The 22,257-nt window shown below is 30.8% G+C and overlaps 1 protein-coding gene across 1 annotated transcript; it reads left to right on the top strand.

The window, feature by feature from the left end:
• Positions 1–541: 541 nt before the first annotated feature.
• On the top strand, positions 542–4,390 carry LOC149569801 (uncharacterized). The gene is made up of 2 exons (XM_089817007.1): positions 542–1,555; positions 4,010–4,390. Exons 1-2 carry the CDS (start codon positions 542–544, stop codon positions 4,388–4,390), a joined length of 1,395 nt encoding a protein of 464 aa, XP_089673133.1.
• Positions 4,391–22,257: the final 17,867 nt, after the last annotated feature.

The raw sequence follows: 22,257 nt of genomic DNA, 5'->3' as shown, positions 1-22,257 counted from the left end.
GGCAACAGGAATACAAGCAGAATAGGCATATATATATTCTTAAAATTTTGAATTCTTCATTTGGATACGCTAAATTGGAATTGGAATATGAAATAAAATAGGAATACGTATTTCAATTTTGACCCAAAAATGAAGTTTTGCAATTCCACCTAAATAGGTGGAATTGGAATATGTATTCCTATTCCAATTTTATTTATTTTAGAAAACATAAATTTGTGAGTCCACAAATTTCCCATCAAATTCTGACTGTACTAAAAGAGAAAAGGAATATGTACCCCATTTTCTATTCCAAAATAGCTATTCCTATTCCCGCAACCAAAGGGGCCCAAATATGGTAGACTTCAGATTGCTTACCTCTAACGAACCCCCACGGCCCAAATATGGTAGACTTCAGATTGCTTACCTCTAACGAACCCCCACTAATTTGATTTCTCCTCCTTTAACTATCCTATCATTTCTCCTTACAAATACGAACTTCCTTACATAGAACACTCTGAATCCTAGGTTGTATATTCTTGTACGCTGAAGTTTATGAGATAACATGGAAGTTCCCAAATGGTGTCGGTGGATAACAATGATTGCTCTTCCGTTCTTTTGTCTCGCACAGCTCTGGGCATTCCAAAACACCTTCCCATGCACGGTGGAAGAAAAATATGAACCACTGTGGAACACCAACTTCACAACAACCAGGAAACTGGTTCAACATTTCTCTGATGAATTAGACAGCCATTCTCATATTATTGATATGGAATTGGAGATGGAAATCATGAGAGACCATCTGAGAAAATCAGTGGAATTCTACCCATTGAAAGACAGAAATGTGGATGCACTGAAAGAACCAGACCGAACATGGTTCATGAGCACTCTGAGAGGAAAATACTTAAATGGGTATCCAGAGAGCTTTTACTTCCCTTCAGAGGCCTCCGATGGAAAAATCCTCTGTTTTAATGGCACCGGCAAATCCACTTCATATGGTTTTGCATGGCCAAAGTATTTACCATTGAATTCAACTCTTCTTCCTGGTCTCACATTTATATCAGACAGTTTTTGGGATTATCAGAATCCATGGCACAGTATGATAAACATGGCTTGTCATGAAGCATGGCGGATGGAAAACCAGTGTAGAACAGCAGACAGATTTGTTCTTTACCAAAAAGGGCACCTTGAGAAAAAGATGGGATCTTGGGTTTCTAGTCTAATGGAAGCTGTTATGAAAAGGAAGGTGAAGCCAGATGAGTTGGATTATGGTGGTGGTGTTGTTTGTTTTGAAGAGGCTGCGATTTACAGAAGAAATCTGGGACACATGTCGCTGGAGAATAGATTGGCCATGTTTGACATGATACGATGTAAGGCAAGACAGTTTTGTAATGTGGGTGAACTGAAGCGTGTTGTTAATGGGACTCGAACTGTGAACCTCACTCTGCTTGCTCGAACTGGTGCGAGGTCTTTCAAGAATGAGTCGGGGATGGTTTCGCTGGTTGCAGAGGAATGTAAGAAAGTTGCTGGCTGCAATTTTAGGGTCTTCCATATTGCTAATCTGAGCTTTTGTCAGCAGGTATAGCTACGTTTACAAGCTTTTTGGGTATCAAGTGTTTTTGTTTTTGGATATATTTATTTATTTATTTATTTTTAATGGTTGATAGGTTCCATTCTAATTGTTGATAACAAATGAATAAATTTTGATTTGTTTGTGAATAAATTTTATATAGCAAGTCAAATTGTCATATATTGTTATGAATCAATGAGTTGAACTTGAAAATTACACATTTGAATTCTCATAAAAATATCATGAGTTTTGATTTGGCTAACATTTGTCCAACACAATTTTTCAATTTTATGTATCAAGATTTTTATTTCTGAATATATTTATTTGTTGTCAGTATTTCTTCCAAATTACTAATCTGAGCTTTTGTCAACAAGTATAGCTGTGTTTACTAACCCTCTTCACTTTATGTATCAAGATTTTTACGATTGGATATATTTATTTGTTCTTAATGTTTCTTCAATGTTTTCTCTTATACTAATTGGTTGACTCGTAGAGTTTGATTCTAAATGTTGATAACAATAATAAAAAATTCTAAGTTTTGATTTATTTTGTTAATAAGTTTCCATTTATCAATAGATATAGCTAAACGTTTACAAGCTTCTTGACTTTACAAATTAGGATTTTTGTATTTGGATATATTGATTTGTTGTTAGTGTTTCTTAGTGTTTCTTCCACGTTTTTAATAGAAACATTGGTTATCTACATTTGCAAGCTTCTTAACTTTGGTATCAAAGTTTTCGTGTCCATATATATTTGTTGTTGTCAATGATTTTTATTATTTTTCATTTTTATTAGTTATCTATTTTGATGATGATTGGTAGAGTTTGGTTCCAAAGATTGATAACAAACAAGTTGTTATTCTAAGTTTTGATTTGTTAATAGGTATAACTATGTTCACAAGCTTCTTAACTTTACGTATCAAGATTTTTGCTTCTAGATTGTTGAGTATTAATACTTTCTGGATATTTATTTGTTTTCATGATGCATGATAGTTTTCTTGAAAATGTGTGTGTGTGTGTGTGTGTGTGTGTGTGTGTGTGTGCGCGCGCGCGCGCGCGCGTGTGTGTGTGTGTGAGAGAGAGAGAGAGATTTAGAAAATATCATTACATATGATTGTAGAAATCTTATAAGATCTCTTTAACTTTACTTGTCAACATTTTTATTTATGTACATATATTTATTTGTTGTTACTATTTCTTATCATTTTTCTTATTTAGTCATTCGTTCTAATGATGGTTGATAGAGTTTGATTCTGAACACACACACACACACACACACACAGTATTTTTATTAGTATGAATTGTAGAAATCTTATGATGTTTAAAGTATTTCAGTTAGGAATAACATTTTGGTTCAAACAATATATTCTAAGTTTCAATTTTCTTTGTTAATATTTTTTGAATTGTTAATAGGTATATAGCTATGTTGACAAGCTTCTTAACTATATATATGAAGATTTTTGTTCTAGATTTGTTTGTTATTAGTTTTCCATTGTTTTTCTTTTCTAGCTATCTATTCTAATGATGAATAATAGAACTCAATTTGAAATGTTGGTAATAAATAAAAATATACAATCAAAATTAGAAACCAAATCTTGATATATTTATGGCTATAGAAATCTTGTAAGTTTTACACACGTTACAATCAGGAATAGTATTTTGGTTTAAATAGCATATTCTAAGTTTTGACTTATTTTGATGGTACATTGAAATCATATTCATGAATGAATTTCATTGGAAGAGTTAGTGTAATTGAGAAAAGTCATGCAGCCTGGAGTTCTATATTTAACCTCTGTTGGAGTGATATATCATGAAATCCAAATGTCGATTTATTATTAAGAGATTTCTTAGCACATTGCATGGTTATAAATGATAACTTGAGATTTTGTCAAGAAGCATATCACAAATGATATTCAATGTTTTGATTTTCTTGAGGGGATATTAAAATTATATTGATGGTGAGTTTTTGTTGAAGAAATTAACATGGTTCAATATAAGCCATAGAATTTAGAGTGTGATGTTTAAGCTTGGCTAATGACTTCGTGATAATCTACATGTCAATCTATTTTGAAGAGATTGATTAACATATTGTATTGTTACAAATGATAATTTGAACATTTTTTTGATAAGTATATTATAAATAATATTCTAAGTTTTTATTTGTTAGGGTGGTATATTAAAATTATATTTTTCTATTGGTTTTATTGGAAACGTTAGTGTAGTTTGAGAAGAGTTACAACACATAAACAAATCTTAGAGTGTGATGTTTAAAATTAACTGGAATAACATCATGGTGTCATGGTGAATTTTGCATGACAATCTATTCTAAAAATAGTTATTAACATTGCACTACATAATTATAAATGATAATTTCATCTTTTTTCAGCAAGTATGGTAATACCTTCCATAATTTAACTAAACCTGGTACTTGTGTTTTAAGGTTTTTGGTTGATTTTATTTACAGGTTGAGGCATTGAGCATGACTGATATTTTGGTTACAACACATGGAGCTCAACAAACAAACATGATATTTATGTCAAGGGGAAGTAGTGTAATGGAAATGTTTCCTAGGGGATGGTTGGAAGGAGCGGGGGTGGGGCAATATGTATATCATTGGTTGGCTATTTGGTCAGGAATGGTTCATGAGGGTGCTTATAGGGACAATGAGGGTCCAGATTGTCCAACTCCTAATGACCCACGCCAATGCTTTAGCTATTATAAGGACATGCAAGTGGGATATAACCAAACTCATGTAGCACATTGGACTGCTAATGTGTTAGCCAAGTTTCAGAATAGAACATCTACAACACAAGAGTTGCATCATTCAAAATGCAATTGTGACTGATATATTTATGTAAGAAAGTTATTTATATCTTGAAATAAATAATATTTATTTTATGTAAGATGAGATTCTTTACATGCAATATAATGGACTTCAAGAATATGGTAACATCATAACAGTTTAGGGAATTATTAAAAAATAAGTAGATGTTCCACTAAACTAAGATGAAGATGTTTTTGAATGGATTTGTGTACTATAGACTTGATGTGTGGCCTTTATAAATTAAAAAAAATCCCCTATTGCTTTTTGAAAAACTTTTAATACTATTTTATGTATCTTTTGGATTATGATTTTGTGAATGTAACTTTTATGTTTTTATATAATATCTTTAAGATTGTTTTAAATATTTGTAAAATATTTATTTAAATAGCGTGTATGAATTAGGGGGTGATGACGTTTCTTGCTATATGCATGTGTACATGTGAATTTTCTAACCCATTGCATATAGCTTTGTTCATGTCATATCATTTTTATGTTGTTTTACCTTGTTATAAGTACCAATTTATGTAGCATATGATATTTGCTTTCCATTTCTTTGGACACTCTCAATGCTCCATTTTTTTTGGTATGCAAATAACGATTTATTTATCTTTTACTTCTATCTTGAGGATAAAAAATTATTTATTATTTTTCGAGGGGTATTTAATTTTATTTTATGGTCACCCATTCCAATTCTAAGTCATTATCCTCCTAACTATTGAGACAAATATTTTGCATGTCATTCTTTTTTAAAAAGTTTCATCATATGTCATCACAATCATTTTAAGGTGGACGCAAAGGTGAGGGAAGAGGATATAATCTTTATGTCTCGCATTCTTCTCATGTTTGCTTAGAATTCAAGTTTACATTGGTGGAAAAACCAATTCAAAGGATAACTTTAAGAAACCTCCCTCCAAAAAAAGATATAAAACCTTGATGAAACTTTCATTTTCCTATCGAAAAATTTAATTTTTCTATTGGCGAATTTCTTAATTTTTTGAAAAATAAATATTATTCTTGTAGCCAAGTATATTTGAATTGTGATTTTTTTTGTAGCAAATATTGGTGAATATCAAACAAAAACAAGATATTCATAAATCACCAGAGTGAATACTTCTTCTCAGAAAAATATAATTAGATTATAAAAATTATTGCGCTAAATGTGGAATCTTTGATAGGTTTAAGAGATAGATTCAATAATATTTGATTGCTATCAAGTATTTAAAATATAATCTTTAATGACCATTATTGCATTATGCATGATAACTGTACTTATTATTTTTTAATTGTAATGGGACTGAAAATTTCTTTAAGATCATTGATTTCTATTGAGATCAATAATCCAAATGAATTTTTTTCCCCATAAGCATTACAAATCAAATGTGAACATGACCTCATGAAATATTTAATGAAGATCATTTGATTACATTTTAAATCAATAATGCCAACTAAATGTTGGTGATAAAGCCTTATAATAACTAATGATTATAATATTATTCTGAATTAATGTATATTTAATCTAATCATATAGCAATATTGTTGGAAAATCTTTGAGCTCAAATTTTTAATAAAATAAATTATTTGGTAATTTAAATATTTTACAAAAAAATCTTTAAAAAATGGTGATTAAGGTTGCCTTAAGTCATGAAAGTCAAATTTGGATTCTCAAATTTTGAAAATTAGCTAATTGGTGAATACTAGCCTCTAAAAAAGCACTAACCAATTCACGTATGATTGTTGCTTACAACTCTTGCTACATCAAGTATCATAGTTGGCTTAAATATATTACACTTTAATTATTATTAATAAATAATAGAATATAATTATTTAAACCTTGCTTTCATTTCATCGTCTTAGTTATCTTTCTTAATGCAATACCAAGAGTGAAGAACCCCAAGATGGGATATCCAACCTTACAACTAAACACACAGAACTAATAACACAAAGAAAATGAGAGAGACAATGGAAGATCAATCATTTATTCAAATAGGTGCATCATATATTTCAAGTTGTAGGGTCCTCTTGGTTACGACCAATACAAATCTCTCCTACTTATCACAATTTGACTTCTTGTGGAAATTATCTCCTACTTAATATAACTTATGTTTGAAAGAAATCAAACTTATTTTGAAGAGATTGATTAACATTTTGTATTGTTACAAATGATAACTTGAACATTTTTTTATAGGTATATTATAAATAATATTCCAAGATTTGATTTGTCAGGGTGGTATATTAAAATTATATTTTTCTATTGGTTTTATTGGAAAAACTAGTGTAGTTTGAGAAGAGTTACAACACATAAACAAAGCTTAGAGTGTGATGTTTAAAATTGACTAGAATAACATCATGGTGTCATGGTGAATTTTGCATGTCAATCTATTCTAAAGATATTTATTAATGCACTACATAGTTATAAATGATAATTTCATCTTTTGTCAACAAGTATGGTAATACCTTCAATAATTTAACTAAACTTGGTACTTGTATTTTAAGGTTTTTGGTTGATTTTATTTGTAGATTGAGACATTGAGCATGATGATATTTTGGTTACAACACATGGAGCTCAACAAAAAAACATGATATTTATGTCAAGCGGAAGAAGTGTAATGGAAATGTTTCCTAAGGGATGGTTGGAAGGAGCAGGGGTGGGGCAATATGTATATCATTGGTTAGCTATTTGGTTAGGAATGGTTCATGAGGGTGCTTACAGGGACAATGAAGGTCCAGATTGCCCAACTCCTAATGACCCACGCCAATGCTTTAGCTATTATAAGGACATGCAAGTGGGATATAACAAAACTTATGTAGTACATTGGACTGCTAATGTGTTAGCCAAGTTTCAAAATAGAGCATCTACAACACAAGAGTTGCATCATTCAAAGTGCAATTGTGATTGATACATTTATGTAATAAATTAATTTATATCTTGAAATAAATAATATTTATTTCAAGTAAAATGAGATTTTTTACATGCAATAGAATGGAGTTCAAGAATATGGTAACATCATAGCAATTTAGGGCATTATTAAAAAATAACTAGATGTTCCACTAAAATAAGGTGAAGATGTTTGTGAATGGATTTGTGTACTATAGAGTTGATGTCTGGCCTTTATTAAAAAAATCCCTTATTTCTTTCTGAAATTGTTTTAATACTATTTTATATATCTTTTAGATTACAATTTTGTGTTCATGTAATGTTTATGTTTTTATATAATATCTTTAAGATTGTTTTAAATATTTGTATAAGATTGTTTTAAATATTTGTAAAATATTTATTTAAATAGCATGTATGAATTAGGGGGTGATGATGTTTCTTGCTATATGCATGTGTACATGTGACTATTATAACCTGTTGCATATAGCTTTGTTCATGCCATATCATTTTTATGTTGTTTTACCTAGTTCTAAATACCAATTTATGTAGCATATGATATTTACTTTCCATTTCTTTGGGCACTCTCAAATGCTCCATTTTTTTTTGTATGCAAATAACAATTTATTTATCTTTTACTTCTATCTTGAGGATAAAATATTATTTATTATTTTTCTAGGGGCATTTTACTTTATTTTCATGATCATCCATTCCAATTCTAAGTCATTATCCTCCTATCTATTGAGACAAATCTTTTGCATGTCATTCTTTTTTTTTTTAAATCAACATATATCATCACAATCATTTTAAGGTGGGCGCAAAGGTGAGGGAAGAGGACATAATCTTTATGTCTTGCCTTCTTATCATGTTTTCTTAGAATTCAATTTTTCATTGGTGGCAAAACCAATTCAAAGAATAACTTTAAGAAACTTCCCTCCAAAAAAAGATACAAAATCTTGACGAAACTTTCATTTTCCTATCAAAAAAATTAATTTTTCTATTGGGGAATTTCTTAATTTTTTGAAAAATAAATATTATTCTTGTAGCCAAATATATTTGAATCGTGATTTTTTTTGTAGAAAATATTGGTGAATATCAAACAAAAACAAGATATTCATAAATCACCAAGGTGAATACTTCTTCTTGCAAAAATATAATTAGATTATAAAAATAATTGGGCTAAATGTGGAATCTTTGACAAGTTTAAGAGATAGATTCAGTAATATTTGATTTGAACTATCAAGTATTTAAAATATAATCTTTGATAACCATTATTGTATTATGCATGATAAATGTACTTATTATTTTTGAAATATAATGGGACCCAAAATTTCTTTAAGATCATTGATTTCAATTGAGATCAATAATCCAAATGAAAAAATTTCCCCATAAGCATTACCAATCAAATGTGAACATTTTTTACCTCATGAAATATATAATGAAGATCATTTCATTACATTTTAAATCAATAATGACAACTAAATATTAGTGGTAAAGCCTTATAATAACTAATGATTATAATATATTATTCTGAATTAATATATATTTAATCTAATTGTATAGCAATATTGTTGCAAAATCTTTGAGCTCAAATTTTTAATAAAATAAATTATTTGGTAATTTATATGTTTTTTAAAAATATTTTGTTAAAAAAATGGTGATTTAGGTTTCCTTAAGTCATGAAAGTCAAATTTGGATTCTCAAATTTTGAAAATTAGCTAATTGGTGAATACTAGCCTCTAAAAAAGCACTAACCAATTCATGTATGATTGTTGCATGCCACTCTTGCTACATCAAGTACCACAGTTGGCTTACATATATTACACTTTAATTATTCTTAATAAATAGTAGAATATAATTATTTTAACCTTGCCTTTATTTCATTTTCTTGATTATCTTTCTTTACGCAATACCAAGAGTGGAGAACCCTAAGAGGGGATATCCAACCTTACAACTACACATACAAAAATAATAACACAAAGAAAATATGAGAGAGAATGGAAGATCAATCATTTATTCAAATAGATGCATCATATATGTCAGGTTGTAGGGTCTTTTTGGTTACAAGTAATACAAATAAGAACCAACTCAATTATTAGATGTGACCACCTATCTCAAAGATATCATCCTAAGGATGCCCTAGCCCTCTACTACTCATTCTTTAGCTTACTTGCCTTCTATAATGATCAGAAGCCTTTGATTTATACACATTATATTGTATATCCCTAAACAAATGTGTTAGACCAATCAACCTAAATTACAAACAATTAAAAAAAAATTTAAATTTTGTAGAAGAAATCCAACCACCAAGTTAGCCACACACATGTCCACCTTGAGATCCACACCAATCATCCACATTGAGAAGAAACTTCCACACAATCCTCTATTAATGAACCAATGAATGCACTAGGACCAATGAAGACATTGAAGCTAGTCAAACTAATGAACACACTAAAACTAATCAAACTAGTGAGTGCACTAAACTAGTGATAACATAACCAAATGAACTAGTGAACAATCTAGCTAGTGAGACACAACTAAGCCAAATGAGGTATGAATAAGAAGATGAGAACTAAAGAGTGTCCTTATCAAGATTCCATGATAGCAACCAAAATATCTCAAAGATGACTAACCACTACATAATTTGCCCAAACTGGAAAATAAAATAAAATCTTTTTGGGTGATGCAATATTTCCAGGAACCTAAGATGCCCCTACATCATTTATTATCTTTGTTACTTTCTAATTTGATAATTATTATTTTTTTCCTTTTCATGTATACAATACATGATGCTAGTTATACATGAAAACTGTTGGAAACTACAATTGAAAAATTGTTATGTTGTCATTGATGTCAAACCTATTAGTGAGACAGTTTTCTATCTAATCTAAGTGTCATATCTATTTGATTGATGAAGAGGATTTGAGAAGTTTCTCATAACAAAAGCACCTAGAGGAAAGGTTGAGTTATGAAAAAGGAGCTACAAATGGACATTTGATTTGTTGGACTTTGACAAGATAAATTGATTGTTTAAAATAAAATGTTTCAAGAAGAGAAGATAGTAATGTTCAAGTCTTGAAAATCTAAACAAAGATAGATCAAATGCATAGGCTTGACTGAGCAATAGAGTAGAAGACTAAATAAGTTTGATGTACATGTTGAGTGATGCTAGTGCCAACCGAGCCATAGTAAGTGTCGAGCAAAGTCAGTGTCGATCGAGCATCAGTATTGACCAAGTGACAATGTATGTGCCAAACAAGAATTTTAATAGTGACTGAGTAATCCAGTGATGATTGAGTGTCAGAACACAGTGTTGGCCAAGGAACAACATTTTAAATTGTTTATGAGAAATCATAATTTCCATCTGACTAAGTTGATTTCTTTGAATATGAAAGCATGTTGAAGATAAGGACCGATGAGTTGGATCATTTAATATTAGAAGAGGATTAGGTAAATGACCTAAGGATTGGATTCCAAGAGAAGTTTCTAGAAAAAGAAGATATAAAATGGAAATTAGATTCATTGTATGTGATGGATCTAGTCATAAACCCTAAGATCTATGGTGGTGTTTAAGAAGCAAAATATTAGAACTACCTATTTAAGGAGGTATAAGGGTGAATGTGTTTAAGTGGAAAAATATTAGAACTACCTATTTAAGAAGGTACATGGGTGAACTTTTTGTATGGCTAGAGAGGACATGCATATGTGAATGAGTTCTAGAGAGTTGGAGAAAATGTTGATGTTATTGGCTACCAAATCTAAGGAGAAGGCTAAATTGAGTTGAGAAGAAGTGAAGGGTGATTGCTTGAAGGGTTGCCAAGTGAATCAAAGTTGAGATGAAAATGTAGGCCAAATAGTGAATCAGTACATGAGAGTTGAATAGAGATTTGTCCATGTGAATTGAGTTGTACTCAACAAATCAAACCTACTATTACTTTCTAACCATTGTAAACAGTATTTGAAAGCCTTTAATCAAGGTTGACCTAACAATCTATGTAAATCCTTTAACTGGGTGACAATCTAATGGAATGTTCTGAAGTCCTCTAACAAGGCCACTTTTAACAAGGTGATTAAATCCTTTAACAAGGTCATATTTCAAATTTTATATTGTAACCTTTAACATGGTTGGATCCTAACAAAGCTCACTTCAGAAGAGTTAAAATTTGTGGCATGTTTCTAGTGATTTTTCCCAAATTGGGTTTCCACATCAAATTCTAGTTTCAAACTTGTATGGATGTTATTATGCTTCGTTACTAATTAATGTTTACATTCTGCAAGTTTGTTATTTTAGAACACTAGACAACTAGTTGATGTTGGTAATAGTTTATAGCTGAGACCGAGCAATGGAATGATGAGATATGAAGTTGTTTAAGTGGTTTTTTGTTAAATTGGTACGTTTGGACCTTGGATAATGGATTCACCCACCCACCCCACCCCACACCCCCCCCCCCCCCCCCCCTCGCTCCTCCCCAGTTATTCTAAAGATTCTAACAGAAAATTTATTTACCTTATTCATTTATTTTGTATCTATTTAAAAAACTATTTTAACTAAAAACTCCCTCCCTCTCCACATCCATAGAATTTTTGTTTAAACTTTTACCTATTAATATAGATATTAGTTCTACTAATTAATAAATATTCAACTTCACCTACTAAATTTTTAATATCTTAAACTAAATAAAATACTATATAATATCACTAAGGATATTTTAACCATTGATCAAATCTACTTTTCATTGTGAGATTTGTATTATTATCTCAACATGATTATGTTAATAATTGATAAAAAAATTATCTCACCAATCATTTGATTCCAAAACCATTATTGGTCAATGTTAAGCCATAACTACAAGCTCATTAGGTCTAACATCCAAATTAGGACAAATGTCACATTAAATTATTGCCTAGAGTACATAAGATCTTGTGCCTAGTCACAAGAAGGTAAGTACACATCTGAATGCATAATATCATCATGATCACCATGTAAAGCAAAGTAACACAATATCGATCTGTAATGAGAAAACAAAACATTTTAAAAGCAAATCCTAGGATAAGAATCCAAGAAAAATCATAAAATGATGCATCACAAAATATCTACATCATCATATTGTAATTGGTGCATTAATGGCATAATGCCAAGAGACTATAGGAAAATATGGGAAGCAAAGTTGCAAACATGAGAGGTAATACAATTTATAATTTGTACAATTGTAATATTTTTTATTTTGGGGTTTTACATGTGAAGAAAATCATTAATTTGGGTTTACACTAATGTCGGTTGCCTTTCTTTTCAAAATTCATATGGTACAACAATGTTATGCATAAATATTTTGTGTGATGTGCTAACATCCTTGATTGAGATACTCATATTTAAGTCATAGGTTATCCACATTATTTATATTACATTGGTTTCAAGATTTATCACAAAAAGTGGCTTTAATTTTAAAAACTTACTATAGAAGGATATACATCAATATTCCATTAAATATTTGAGTGTTTATTTATATTCATTAGAATATAAGGTTTTTTTTTTCTATTTTTCTTAAATGGGTAGCATGGATTTGAATTATTCAAGACATAACTAAAAAGTAGTCATATTTGTAATTGTAGGGGTGCTCAATAATATAAGATCAATAATTAAAGCATTATATGAAATGAAATTAGAACTTTAAAAATCCATTATATCACTAGGTAAGAGTTAGTAAAGAACAATTGAATAATGTGGTGAATATTATACTAACAAAATTATCATATATTTTTTATTAGGTGATAAGATATATAGTTAAAAATATTGAAATTGACATAATTTAAAGATAAAATTTGCAAAGAATGAATATGTTGAGAATGGTGAGGATATTTTTATGTAAAATAGTTTTATTTCTAAATGCGAATTTTGTAGCTATAAGGAATTTAGTTATTAATCATTTATAAGTATATTAAAATATATATAGAAACATGAAACATTTACATTAAAATGAATATATGAAAGATAGAAAAGGAAATTAAATATTAGTATAGAAAGTAGGAGAGATGGGATAGGAAGGCAACAAGCTGAAAAATTGCTATATAGGGATAACATAGAGCTAAGATAGACTTATTATACAATGTATCAAGAGTCATAAAAGAGTTGATGATTTAATCATAGTAGATTACGCACTTGTTGTATCAAAAAGGTTGTGTAAGGAGCATATACAAATAACCTTAGGGATCAATGCCAAGGTGAATGCACTTGGAAAACATAATAAAAGTGTGAGAGACAGAGATAATGTTCTCTATCCTCACCTTAAACCCACTTTAAAATCAATGCAATGACAAAACATGAAACACAATTAAAGAGAATGTGATACAAAATCTTATTTCAATAAAAATAGCTTAAGAGTAGATTATATACCCATGCAAAAAGGAGATGTCCTTATAGGAAATAAGAATTCATGAGATTAAGAGAAAAGATAAATATTTGTTGTTCATATAAATAACTCTACAATAGAACATTTAGAAGTCTACCAAAAAAACATCACAAGTAAAACCCAAATGATACAAAGATTTATTATTCTATTTCTTTTCAAAAGAAAGACAATAAACAATAAATAAAATATGCATGGGCCATTATGTTTAGTAACAAAGTGTGTCTATGTGTGTTTGTGTGTGTGTGTGTGTGAGATGATCATCATTCCTTAATTTATACAAATTATTTATGTTAATATTTTTATTACACTTAGCAAAATTTTAGAAAAATGTAAGCTAATATGAAAAGCATAGTCTCTAAAGTATTTGAAATAAAATATTACAAAATTTTTAATGATTTATACTTTAGAAACTGCATAAATCCAATCACAAACATCTTAATCTTAGTTTAATGGAACATCTCCAAGCTTTTCAACCATATTAAAACTACTTCCACAAAACTAAACTAATATCATAAGTAAAATAAATAATATTTAAAAAGTGTGGAGAACCTTATAGTGCACAAATATATTCACAAATATTATCTTAGTATAATGGAACATCTATAGATTTTTTTTAGTAATATTAAAACTACACCCATAAAAAAAAAAATTAAAATGCATAAAATATAATTACTAGTGTTTAAGAAAAGAAGAAAATATAAGATTCTATAACTGCTTACATTCTTTGAAGTACATAAATTCATTTATGAACATTTTCATCTCAGTGCAATAAATGTCTATAATTTTTTAAACACTTTGTCAATAGATCTTTGGTCTACTAGTTGAAGTAGAATGTTTCTCAATGAGCCCTTTAGAGATCAAGTCTTACTGAGTGCAAGACCAAAAACTTATAAAAGATGAGAGTGATATCATGACATTGGAGAATTTGGTAAGACAAATAGCCCTTACTCCTTAACTCTAATCAATGTAGGTTTTAGCTCGAAGACTTGTATGCATATATCTATTTGTTAAATGTTATTTGTAGATGATAGAAAATTTTCTACTCAAACATGTCTTCCTGTTTCGTTATGTTGCATTCTATAAATTCTATTCAATTAAAAAATAAATATCATTATATTTTTAAAAAATAATTTGTCATATATATTTATTAATGACAGTTACACATTGAAGTATGCAATTCTCACATTGAGGGGGTTATATTTTGAAACATAACTAACACATTAGCAATCAATTTTTTTAGAACGTTTGTTTATATATTGCTCTATCTCTACTCCTTCCAACTACCATTTAGAAAATGTTTTCATTGTACTACTCTTTCTTCATGTAAGCATCATGTTTATAAGTCGAGCTCCATGAATTCCAAAATATTAGTCATGTTCATTACAAACAAAGTCAACAAAAATTGTTAAAATAAATATAATAAATCTACCTAAATTATGAAAAAAGTGACCATTCTTAATGACAAAACTCAATTATCACTATGCAATGCATCAAATATTTTGGAAATCTAGATTGTGTAATAATTTTCAAAATCAACATTTTTGGATCACACATAATGATCCATCATCAGGATGAAAGAAAGTGCTAGAGAATAGAAAAATAATTTGTTTCATCATCTTATTTTTCTATTCTCTAGCACTTTCTTTCATCCTGGCGATGAATCACTCTGTGTGATATGAAACATTGATGTTAAAAAATCTTACACAATCTAAATTTCTAGAAAACTTGATGCATTACAAATGGATTGTGGAAACCTGATGAATCAATTATCATTTGTAGCCATAGAATGTGCTGATAAATATCTTCAAATAGATCTACATGTATACTTCACCACCACACTATGATGTCATTTCAACTATGCTTAAATATCACACAAAGTCTTTGTAGTGCCTACCCCTAGTTTTATTTTATGTTATATTGTCAAATTCTTTGAGGCCAATTTGCATGGTTATTTGATGTGATTTAGTGGTACTTGGCTACCTGATTTGGTTGATACTATTTACATATTCGGATTATATATCTGATGAGCTACTTTATACTTAGATATTTGATGTGTTCATGGTTTTTTTTTTTGACGATGATGATGCTTTGTATACTTCATATAGTGATTTCTATTGCTACATGATGAAAATTATATGGATGATTATATGTGGTTTTATAGTTACCCCATACTTGCATGTGTATGGTGTACATGTAGGTTTTACCTTATGTCTGACGTATTTGATGTGGTTGAGGGAGGGAGTCGTAGTCACCTACTAGTCATGGTCCACATGATGCACCACTCCCTATCATTGCCTATTTAGTCTAGATATATATGTCTATGTACATGTTTGGCTTTCATGTAGATTGTAGGTACTGAGCATTGACTTCCCTGAATTGCTAGGATGAACATGCACTATCACAGTATCTCAATATTAAAAGAGGGGAGATAAATCTCAAGTCGAAATCCTAAACTCAAGCCTAATTATCTTAAGATAAAAGACAAGTATCTAATTTCTTTAACTTTCTGAATTCATCAACATGGTGTGAATTTGAGGTCTTGACCTTCGAGTTGATCCCTTACTTTGTCTTTGAATCAAGTTTATTATTTGAGTATGTGGGTCTGATGTGATTTTCAAAGTACAATTAAATTAGCCAAAGAGAATATTAAAAGATTTAATTGAAATAAATTTTAAAAGAAAAATCAATTTCCTTACATTTAATTAATTGAGAAATAAATTAAATAAAAGAGTTGAATTTAAAGATATAATTAAAAGTGGGCTAGCCACTGAATATATTTATTAAATAAAATGAGCTTTAAATATTATTATTGGTTAAAATAATGAATATATCTTCTTAAAATATTTTGCTAATTAAAATCAAGTGGTAATAATTTAAATAATCATTATTCTAATTTAAAAGCTCTAAACATGTATAAAGGAATTAAAATATTAAATTGTTAATCTCATATTGGTTTTTGACAAGTGAGTATCTATACGCTTAAGTCATTTACTTAGTTCATGCTGAACAAGTAACATATGTCAAGCACAAGATGTAAATTAGAGCATGTTGAGTAAACAATAAATGTCGAGTCACTCATATGTCGAGTCACTCAAGTGTCGAGCAAACAGTATGTGCCAAGTGATTTAGGAGCTGAGCAAGTAGTGCATGTTGAGTCATTCAGATGTTGAGTGACAGCATTCAAGTCATAGTATGTGTCGAGCACTAGGGACTTCAGATGTCGAGTAACATTGTTTTTTCATAGTTGTTTGTAGTGGCACAAACTAAAAGAATTGATTAATATCAATTATACACAACCCAAGAAGAACTTGTTAGCCAATAACCTATCACAATAGAAGAATAATGGAGACAAAAGAAAAGATGCTCTCAAATGTGAAAAATGCATAAGAGATAAATCTTTATAAAAGGAGATGGAACCATCAACCCTAATCTCAAAGTCCTCAAAAACCACATCCAAGAGAGGAAACCCAAAAAGGGTAACCTAAAGCCTAAAAAAGCTAGGTTGCACAATATAATTAATAAAATATTAATTATATGCACCTACAAGATAGCTTAAGAAAACTAGAGTAATAGGAAACTTATTTAATTAAATCAAAGTGATTTAATTAATAAGTGTGAACAAATAATTACTCTAACACCCCCCCTTAAGCGAAGCTTAGGAGGTAAGCTAACCTAGCACAACTATGAAAGCAAAAAAATTGGGTCCCGACAATAAGGCCTGATCAAGTACCCAATCACAACAAAATCTCTACAAAGAGGAGAAATAGAGAAAACCACATGGGAAAAACCCTACTCCAAAAAGAGATAACAAAGAATGTTCTAGAAGAAGGAACAAAGAGATCAGAAGAGAATCACTAAAGCATGAAGAATCGCAAAACTCTATCAAAATGTTGATCTGTAGAACCTCCATGGAAATAGAAGGCACAAATCGAGCGTGTTTATATGGTAGATGATCCATCTCACCGAAATGCATAGGTAGCCAGCCACTGCAATCGCTTAGTATGTAGGATCAAGTACTAAATGCATAGCTCACACCAAAAAACCATCAACCAAAGAAGCATAGAACAAAAATATAACCCCCCCTTAATGCAAGTGAGGTGACAGGCAGCTAAAAAGGTGGGCCAAAGAATCTCCTACAACATAGGAACCAAACACATCGAGAGTGAGGTACAAACACCAATAAAGGCACTTGTCATCGACACTGCATGAGGCAAAAGAGAAAGAGGGTCTATAAGCAACAAACAACTATCCCCCCATGTCACTTTATAAAATAGTGCAAGTACAACGAATCACAATGATGAAAAGGATCCCGAAACGCAAGAGTGGCACTTTATCTCAGTGTGTTGCATAAAGATGCTTACAATGAATATCAACAATGATAAGAAAAAACATAAGGCTGAAACAACAGAAGGTAGAGCCCAAAATAAAGCATCTGAAGCAACAAAATCGATGCCCAAACCTGAAACAATTAGGATATCCACCAGAATGCTAAAATGCAAAAGACTGAATAGGATGTGCCTAGTATAGAATATGGAACAACAACCAACATCACTAGAAAGAGTGCAAAAAAAACTTTCTAGTGATATAAAGAAGTCCAAAATCGGAGATCAAATGCTCAAGATACGCCTCCCGGAGTACAAAATAGAACATCTAGCTTTGACTACCAAAATAGGCAACCAAACTGCATCAAAACTCAAAAAAGCCTACACAAATATCTTCATCTTGAAACCAACTTTCTGGCACATTTTTCAGATCGAAAAAATACGTCTGTATGCTCAAGTTACGAAGAAAAAACCACCAAGCCCTCTGAAATGCAAGGAAAATTATTTTTTTTAATAAAATAACAATAATAAAAATAAAAAACAAAAAAACACTGCCAACCGCCGGCAGAGCGACGGCCGGGTGGGACCGCAGCGAATCTGTTGTGAGCTGCCAGTGGTAGCCTCTAGTGATGACCGCGCGGCACCGCTAGCAGTTAGCTAATCGTTGCGGCCGAAAAACATCGCAATTTGTTTTTTTTGGTGATTTTTTTGATTTTTGGTACCTCGAATTTCGTGAAGAGGCCCTGCTATGCAAAAAAAATTTGCCTCCCAGATCAACGTTGTCCAAATCAGATAAATTTTATATCAAAATGGGGGTTTTGACGCCTTCTGAATCCATCCGTGAGGTCTGTTTGGCCTCAACCTACTCCAAAAATTAGTGACCCCCCTATTTTCTCAAAAAAAGCTCAAAAAAACACCAGATCTGATTTGCCAAACCCTTGTTCTCCCTTTTTCTTGAAACATTGAACAAGTTATAGTAGATCTGGCTCTAATACCATGAAAGAATTGATTAATATCAACTCTGCACAACCCAAGAAGAACCTGTTAGCCAATAACCTATCACAAGAGAAGAATAATGGAGACAGAAGAAAAGATGCTCTCAAATACGAAAAATGCATAAGAGATCAATCCTTATAAAAGGAGATTGAAACTCAAAAAGGGTAACCTAAAGCCCTAAAAAGCTAGGTTACACAATATAATTAATAAAATATTAATTATATGCACCTACAAGATAGCTTAAGCAAACTAGAGTAATAGGCAACTTATTTAATTAAATCAAAGTGATTTAATTAATAAGTGCAAACAAATAATTACTCTAACACAAACTACTATGTAAACTATATATATAGGCAAAAGTGGGCTAGCCACTAAATATATTTATTAAATAAAATGAGCTCTAAATATTATTATTGGTTAAAATAATAAATATGTCTTCTTAAAATATCTTGCTAATTAAAATTGAGTGGTAATAATTTAAATAATCATTATTCTAATTTAAAAGCTCTAAACATGCATAAAGGAATTAAAATAATAAAACTATTAATCTCATATTGGTTTTGACAAGTGAGTGTCTATACACTTAAGTCATTTACTTAGTTCATGCCGAACAAGTAACACATGCCAAGCATAAGATGTAAATTAGAGCATGTCGAGTAAACAGTAAGTGTCGAGTCACTCATATGCTGAGTCACTCAAGTGTCAAGTAGATAGTATGTACCAAGTAATTTAGGAGCTGAGCAAGCAGTGCATGTCAAGTCATTTAGATGTTGAGTGACAGCATTCAAGTCATAGTATGTGCCAAGCACCAGGGACTTCAAATGCCAAGTAACATTGTTTTGTCATAGTTGTTTATAGTGGCACAAAATACTATATAAACTATTTTTGGGCAACTTAAGAATTGAATTATGATATTTTGGCAATAATGACGAATCTTAAGTGGGAATCCCTATGTATTACATGCATCCAATCAGGTAGAGGGAATGTTTAAGCAAAAATATGGATGAATCATAGCCATTGATTCATACCTAACCCTAAGTCACCTAGGTCTTCTTAAGGAGGAAAAACCCTAAACTTCTTGTGCATGAAAAAGAATGAATGAACGATCAAGGAGAGTTTTGCAAACACAAACTAGGAAATTAATGGTGACCAAGGCATTATGATTTGAATTGAATTGCAGAATCAGTTAAAGGAGAACAAAGGAAGGAAACAGTGAATAGAAGAGACATCTGATTAAGAAGGATCAAGTACATAGCATAATAGAGGTGATCTATCATCAAGCATTAGAGTGTTAATCACAAGATCATTGCTGAGACATTCTAACAGGTGAATCAATTAAATCTATTAACAGAGTAGTCCTAACAGTTTGTATTGAAATCCTCTAACAAGATGCTTACTTAATTTGTGAGTTGAAGTCCTTTAATCAAGCACACTTCTAACAAGGTGTTGAAATCCTCTAACAGGATGAGATCTAGCAGTCTTTGTAAGCCTTTAACAGGATAGACCTTTCATAGGTAGATCATGTTTCATGATCAAACATTGTAACATATACTTTATTATTGCAGTAGTGCAGATTTGTGGGTGTTATCCCCACCCCAATTTTACCTTCTCATTGGAGGGTTTCTAGGTAATCATATCTTGTGTCATGTATATGTGAATGCTTACTTGTTTACATGCTTTGGATGTATATGCTTTACATGGTATTTCAGTTCACTTATCAAATATGTGAGATGGATGTGTGGTGAATGTTTTATGGGTTAAATTTTAAAGCACTAATGCACCCCCCTCACCCCCCCTCTTAGAGTTTATCTTTCCTTTTGTAATTCCAACAATTGGTTTCAGAGCCTTGTTCTTTGAAAGTGAAGGCTAACAGCTTTGAGGAAAGATCTTGGAAATGGAAGTCTACAAGTTTGGAAAAGTTATTAAGAACTAGGAGATTGAAATACAACTCATTCTACATCAGTTGAATGAAGCAAGAGATGATCTAAAGAAATCATTGAGAAGAAGGAAGAAAATTTCTATTGAGGAGAATGACACACAATACCAAGAGATGGATACTACTAAGCTATTTGCAAATGGAAAATCCAATGAATTTGATGCAATAGTTGCAGATCTAATGGAAAACAATAAAACCCTAGTCGAAGACATCAATAATTTTTTTTAGAGCAAGAATCACAAGCCATATTGCTATGTGAGGTGACCAAATAGAAAAAGAAAGATATAGAAGAAAAAGTCATGATTGAAGATGAGAAAAGAGTTTTGACCAGTTGATTGGAAGAGAAATCATCAGTAGTAAACAAGATTTCTCACATGCATTGGAAACAATGAATCAAGTCATGATTTCTAATCATGAAATAAATAGTAAAGACATTGAGATATCAACACTAAAGTTGTAGAATGAATAGTTGAGTAATGATCTAAAAAGAGAAAAGGAGTTTTTTGAAAGTTTTAATAAACCAAATGAAGCTATCAAGTACTTTAAATAATTGATGAGATCTCCTAGATCTAACAATGATGCATTTGGACTGGGATACACAAGTGTTGAAGAAGGAGAATCATTCAAAAGTGCTAAAGAAAGAAGTAACAAAAGTAAGAACTCAAAACCTACTTGTCGTAATTGTGGTAAGAAAGGACATACTGCTAATATGTGCAGGAGCAAGACAAATCAAAATGTTAAGTAGAAGAGCATGGGTCACTACCATACGTACAACAAACAAGGTCATCAGGCGCATGAATATAGAACTGAGGCCATGCATACTCAAAGATTTGAAGGATATTGTTATAACTGTCAGAAGTACAGACATAGAGCTTTTGAGTCCAAATCCAAACCCCAAGTGATCATCAAACAAGAAGACAAAGGTAAAGAATAATAGAAACTTTTATAATTGGAATTATAATACAAGGTATATTTATCACTACTATCAAGAGTATGGACATGTTTCGGATAACTATATTAGAACACACTTCAGGAGTGACTACAAAAGGTGGTTGAGTCAAAACCACATGTTTTAGTTGTTTGACGACTGGTCACATCAGCCAATATTGTCCAACAAGGTCAAAGGCACCAAGTTGTGAGTTCAACAAAGGAAAAGGCAAGGCGGATATTGAAAATGTCAAAGATGAGATGAAAAAGACATGGAAAATAAAGGAGGATTGCAACACATCAAGTGCAAAAGGGATCACTTCACTCAATGGTTTAGGTGATCACACCTCATCAAACTAAGAAATCAAGAGGTATGAGGGACTGATATTTAAAAGATATACCATACATTAGTTCCAAGGATTTAGTTC

The sequence above is a fragment of the Cupressus sempervirens genome, chromosome 3 (genome assembly GCF_028749045.1).
Source record: "Cupressus sempervirens isolate cs-2001-9-10 chromosome 3, ASM2874904v1, whole genome shotgun sequence".
Classification (NCBI taxonomy): domain Eukaryota; kingdom Viridiplantae; phylum Streptophyta; class Pinopsida; order Cupressales; family Cupressaceae; genus Cupressus; species Cupressus sempervirens.
The sequence above is the reverse complement of the archived record's forward strand: the minus strand, read 5'-3'. Positions and strand labels throughout refer to the sequence as shown.

Coding starts and splice junctions, on each gene's coding strand:
- LOC149569801 (XM_089817007.1), top strand. CDS start 542: ATGGAAGTTCCCAAATGGTGTCGGTGGATAACAATGATTGCTCTTCCG. Junction 1,556..4,009: donor ATCTGAGCTTTTGTCAGCAG/GTATAGCTACGT, acceptor TTTTATTTACAG/GTTGAGGCATTGAGCATGAC.